The 6292-nt window shown below is 46.9% G+C and overlaps 1 protein-coding gene across 2 annotated transcripts in view; it reads right to left on the bottom strand.

The window, feature by feature from the left end:
• Positions 1-2120: 2120 nt before the first annotated feature.
• The window catches only part of LOC137327803 (zinc transporter ZIP13-like), a 61523-nt gene continuing 57351 nt past the window's right edge, over positions 2121-6292 (bottom strand). For both annotated transcript variants that reach the window (XM_067993614.1, XM_067993613.1), the window contains one exon: positions 2121-3671. In XM_067993614.1, the coding sequence (XP_067849715.1) occupies positions 3599-3671 (73 nt within the window). In that variant the 3' untranslated portion in view covers positions 2121-3598. The remainder of the gene's footprint in view (positions 3672-6292) is intronic.

Below are 6292 nucleotides of genomic sequence, written 5' to 3' on the forward strand. Positions count from 1 at the left end.
TACTGCCTCTGGCAGCTCGTTCCAGACACTCACCACCCTTTGAGTGAAAAAATTGCCCCTCTGGACCCTTTTGTATCTCTCCCCTCTCACCTTAAATCTATGCCCCCTCGTTATAGACTCCCCTACCTTTGGGAAAAGATTTTGACTATCGACCTTATCTATGCCCCTCATTATTTTATAGACTTCTATAAGATCACCCCTTAACCTCCTACTCTCCAGGGAAAAAAGTCCCAGTCTGTCTAACCTCTCCCTATAAGTCAAACCATCAAGTCCCGGTAGCATCCTAGTAAATCTTTTCTGCACGCTTTCTAGTTTAATAATATCCTTTCTATAATAGGGTGACCAGAACTGTACACAGTACTCCAAGTGTGGCCTCACCAATGCCCTGTACAACTTCAACAAGACATCCCAACTCCTGCATTCAATGTTCTGACCAATGAAACCAAGCATGCCGAATGCCTTCTTCACCACCCTATCCACCTGTGACTCCACTTTCAAGGAGCTATGAATCTGTACTCCCAGATCTCTTTGTTCTATAACTCTCCCCAACGCCCTACCATTAACGGAGTAGGTCCTGGCCCGATTCGATCTACCAAAATGCATCACCTCACATTTATCTAAATTAAACTCCATCTGCCATTCATCGGCCCACTGGCCCAATTGATCAAGATCCCGTTGCAATCCTAGATAACCTTCTTCACTGTCCACAATGCCACCAATCTTGGTGTCATCTGCAAACTTACTAACCATGCCTCCTAAATTCTCATCCAAATCATTAATATAAATAACAAATAACAGCGGACCCAGCACCGATCCCTGAGGCACACCGCTGGACACAGGCATCCAGTTTGAAAAACAACCCTCTACAACCACCCTCTGTCTTCTGTCGTCAAGCCAATTTTGTATCCAATTGGCTACCTCACCTTGGATCCCATGAGATTTAACCTTATGTAACAACCTACCATGCGGTACCTTGTCAAATGCTTTGCTGAAGTCCATGTAGACCACGTCTACTGCACAGCCCTCATCTATCTTCTTGGTTACCCCTTCAAAAAACTCAATCAAATTCGTGAGACATGATTTTCCTCTCACAAAACCATGCTAACTGTTCCTAATTAGTCCCTGCCTCTCCAAATGCCTGTAGATCCTGTCCCTCAGAATACCCTCTAACAACTTACCCACTACAGATGTCAGGCTCACTGGTCTGTAGTTCCCAGGCTTTTCCCTGCCGCCCTTCTTAAACAAAGGCACAACATTTGCTACCCTCCAATCTTCAGGCACCTCACCTGTAGCGGTGGATGATTCAAATATCTCTGCTAGGGGACCCGCAATTTCCTCCCTAACCTCCCATAACGTCCTGGGATACATTTCATCAGGTCCCGGAGATTTATCTACCTTGATGCGCGTTAAGACTTCCAGCACCTCCCTCTCTGTAATGTGTACACTCCTCAAGACATCACTATTTATTTCCCCAAGTTCCCTAACATCCATGCCTTTCTCAACCGTAAATACCGATGTGAAATATTCATTCAGGATCTCACCCATTTCTTGTGGTTCCGCACATAGATGACCTTGTTGATCCTTAAGAGGCCCTACTCTCTCCCTAGTTACCCTTTTGCCCTTTATGTATTTGTAGAAGCTCTTTGGATTCACCTTTGCCTGATCTGCCAAAGCAATCTCATATCCCCTTTTTGCCCTCCTGATTTCTCTCTTACCTGCAGTTTTGGGCCTTCTCGCCTCCTCTCATGCGGCGTGAAGGCAGTAGCCCGGGAATCCCAACCCCCAGGGCCTAAAATCACAAAACCTGAAAAAAAAATGGAGGCCTGCAGCCTCCTTGAAAGGTTTTAGTGACCAACCCACCCCTTGTCCTGTGAAAACCAGTAATGAGTGGGTTGGGAACGGGTTTGTAATTGTTGCAATTTTTGATGCTCAACTGCCCCCAAACCACCTGTTTTTTGGGGTTAAAGTCCTGCCCAATGAGTTTTCACCTTGCTGCATCAATTAAATGCCACCTCCCCCCACCGCTAAGGGGGCGGAGGGGCAGGATGACCTGTGTATCTAGTGCATTAGTATTGTTCTTTCACCTCCGGGATTAAATAAAAATACACGTACACATGACAAAAACTGAATATGCATAGTTTAATTAAAGATTTCATGCTAAATATTTACAAGTAAAATGAAAATACATAAAATAGTTTTATTAAAGAGAATACGCAAAATAAAATCTATGCCTCGAGGAATAGGAGAAAGTGCGGAGTGTCAGTTTCACTGATGGGTCTGTACGTAGCTGGGAGGTGCTGTGGATCTCATCCCTGTGCAATGAGCAGCAGCCCCACACTAGAGCAGACAGCACCATTAACACTAACATAAGAGCCGGTAGTAACAGTCAGCCCACAGGCCTCACCTGAGCGCACAGGTTGAGGAGTTTTGTATGTTCCTAACAAGAGGACCGATTCCACTGGCACAGCAGTACCGAATGACCACATGAAGGTATCAAAGAGTTTGATCCGAAATATGGCATTGTTATATCGATGCAATAAATGGGCATGCTCGCCACACACCAGAAGCATCATCATGGCTGTTATCCCGGGCGGTCGAGGGGGACAGGCGGGCGGTCGAGGGGGACAAGGAACACTAAATCTGACTGGTAGTAAGTCGACTTTTGAGTCAGTACACCAGAAAACACGTTGCATGTAATAGTCTATACTTCGAAGTATACTCATTTTGCAGACTCCTCTCTGGAATAGCTGCGGGTCTTCGAATTCCTCAGCGAAAGTGTGCCTGGAGTAATCACTACTGCTGTTGCAGTGTGCTCAGGCTCGAGTCACATTCTCTCCATTTGTTGTTTTGTTACATTTTAGTAATACAATCGTAGAGAAGGGAGCGACTGAGCCTGGTCTGGTCAGGCAGAAATGACACAACTCCAATTACAGGTGCCAGGTGTTCCTTGAGGTGATCTTGCTGGCCCAACAGGGTGTGTTCATCCCTCTTTCAGGGAGGATGCTGAGGACACACATGGGTTGGGTAGACACTTACTGCAGCGTCCCAGTGCTTTAAGCTGAACGTCGGACTCGTGTCCAGCAGCAATCTCACGGTAACGGTCAAGCAACAAATGACAAGGCTCATCAGGCACAGAGTGATTGTCAGTCTTGGGTGGGGTGGGGGGGGGGGGGGGTGGTGTGTGGAGAAGGGAAATTCAGTGTATCAGCGTGGGGAGAGTGGGACCTGAGAATTGCTGAGCACTCGCCACACAGCAAGAATCTGTCTGGTCGGGCAAGCTACGGGGGTCGCAATTGTCTGAAATTGAAGCACCATCGATGACATAGTGGCTGTTCCTAGTTGTGCGAGATCTGACAGGAGAGTTTATCGCATTTCTCTTTGGTGCAGCATTTACTGGGCGCTTCCAGTCATTCAGCACCACTCCATTACTTAATTCCGTTTAGATGAGACGTGGGGGAAGAATGTCCGTTGTATCCCTCCACATTGGTGCAGTAGTTGGTCTTGTTGATCACGTGTGTCATTAATGCTGGCTACAGGTTACTTTTCCCTAGGTAGTACTGAAATGGCACTCTGATCCGGGAACAATCCAGGGCTTCAATTAGACAATGGCAGAGACCAGGATCATGACTCCAATCCCACTGCACAGCAGCAACACCTGATACACAGAGTTCCTGCAACACAGAATCACAGATCAAATATGCAGGTACCGCCAAGAGAATCTGTGAAGTGCACAAATGCACTGCGTGCATGCAAATCCCTACCTGTCAGAAATCCACTTCTTCTCCCACAATCATTTACTGTTTTGGTAGCCGATGCACAGAAATCTGTAGCCCAAACCAAGGCTAGCTGGCCTCAGGATGCAGGCTCTGGCTTGGTTTATTCAAACAGAGGATGATCGGCCCCATATGCAGCACATGCACCACGCAGCAAAAGCACAGTCGACATGGGACCAGTAGATTCTCCGGGTTAATTCCACAGCGATTAGAAAAACGAGGCACGGTGATCAAAGCAGACTTTCGCGTGTTGGACTACAAAAGTGATTACATTTCTAAGATGGAATCTACTGGTTGTAAAACACTGGGACATCCTGAAGACGTGATGAGGAGCTATGTGAATGCAAGTCCTTGATCAGAGAACTCCATAAATTCACAAACAGGCAGGCGACTGGGACTCACCAAAGATCACTTTAGGGTTTCTAGGAATTTTGACCTCAACTGACAGGTGTAATAACGTAGAATAGACAATGAACCACAAATCTCATGTCTACAAATGGAAAGCAAATCTTTTCCCGCATTCTTCTTTTAAAAAAATGCATCTTTACGCTTAGGGTGAGGGATGTTGGGTGTCAGCATCAAACAATCGCACCAGGTACAGATGGATTAGATACAGAGTAAAGCTCCCTCTACACTATCCCATCGAACACTCCCGGGGCAGGTACAGCACGGGTTAGATACAGAGTAAAGCTCCCTCTACACTGTCCCATCAAACACTCCCAGGGCAGGTACAGCACGGGTTAGATACAGAGTAAAGCTCCCTCTACACTGTCCCATCAAACACTCCCAGGGCAGGTACAGCACGGGTTAGATACAGAGTAAAGCTCCCTCTACACTGTCCCATCAAACACTCCCAGGGCAGGGACAGTACAGGTTAGATACAGAGTAAAGCTCCCTCTACACTGTCCCATCAAACACTCCCAGGGCAGGTACAGCACAGGTTAGATACAGAGTAAAGCTCCCTCTACACTGTCCCATCAAACACTCCCGGGACAGGTACAGCACGGGTTAGATACAGAGTAAAGCTCCCTTTACACTGTCCCATCAAACACTCCCAGGGCAGGCACAGCACGGGTTAGATACAAAGAAAGAACTAACTTGCATTTATATAGCACTTTCACGACCTCTGGACATCCCAGAGCGCTTCACAGCCAATGAAGTATTTTTGAAATGTAGTCATTGTTGCAATGTAGGAAAACACAGCAGCCAAATTGCCCTCAGTCAGGTCTCTCAAACAGCATTGAGATAAATGTTCTAGTCCTGTTGGTTGTGGGATAAGTGTTAGCCAGGACACCTGGGGAACATAACTTATCCCCAGCCTTTGAACAGCAGACCTTATTGTATCATAGTGACAATGTTCCACTTTTCACACCAGCCACCCTGTGCTATTTTATGCCGAATTAGGGGCAGTTTTGTACTGTGGGCCTATTGCCACTTGGAACTAGGTTGAGAATACCCCAAACCCATACAGCCAATAGAGGCACAAGCCTTTCAGTCAAGAGGTGAAAGTATCAGACAGGAACATGTGCTGCCAATGTTTTATATGGAGAGTTGTATAGAAATATGAAAGGAGGGTGGAGAAGCAGAAGGCAAAGTGCTGCTGCAGCTGCTGGTTACAATTGAGTATACCCCATTCTACATGGAGTTTGACCTGAAGAAGGTGAAGGCCCCCTTATCGGTTACTTACTTGGGTCTTCACACAACTGCATTGATCATCCTTCCATACCAGAACATTGCTGGACGGCCTTTGCCCAGAAGGACACCAGTCTATGCATATTTTGGTCATGCTCCATATTCAGCCATTCTGGACAGCAGTCTGGAAGACCACTCGGGTCTTATAATCCCAGAGGATTGAGTTTAGTGCTTGCTGGGCCTGTCCACGGGAGAGGGAGGGCCTCCCATAACAAGCAGGCTAGCACAAATCTGCAAGTATGTGTGGGACACACCCAAAGTCAGGAAGAGAGATGTTCGGCCATTGCCTGGATCTGGGGAAATACCAGATCGTCTGGGGCCTGTTCTTGAGACTCAGTCAGCACTGCCTCTCCCTAGCACAGAAACCAACCCACTTGCCACGACGGGCAACAACCCCGACCAACATGCCCACTAGTAGGCAGGGCCTCTTCCACCCACCCTAACTAACCCCCAAAGCAAGGTCAATCTGCTTCAACCCCCTGTTCTCCATTGCTCCCAGTGGAAGTGCAGTTATGCCAGGAGGCCCGGATGGACCAATGCACTGTGCAGTCAAAATGTGGGACGACTTCATAAATATACGTGAATGTACAATCCATATATTAAAGATCTTAAATCTATGCTCCAACCAATTCTATTTCTCTGCTTCCCAAATTGCCACAAGTTTTGTCCAAACATTACAGATTGAAATATGTGAGTAAGCAACAGCACATAGTCGTGAAGATATCTCATGAACTGTCGTTGGTGCTGGTGCCTGTGGCTGCGAATAAATACAACAGTTGGCTCAGACACTTTTTACACAAGTACATCTGTAAAGTGTCCCGTCACCA

The sequence above is a fragment of the Heptranchias perlo genome, chromosome 12 (assembly GCF_035084215.1).
Source record: "Heptranchias perlo isolate sHepPer1 chromosome 12, sHepPer1.hap1, whole genome shotgun sequence".
Taxonomy (NCBI): Eukaryota; Metazoa; Chordata; class Chondrichthyes; order Hexanchiformes; family Hexanchidae; genus Heptranchias; species Heptranchias perlo.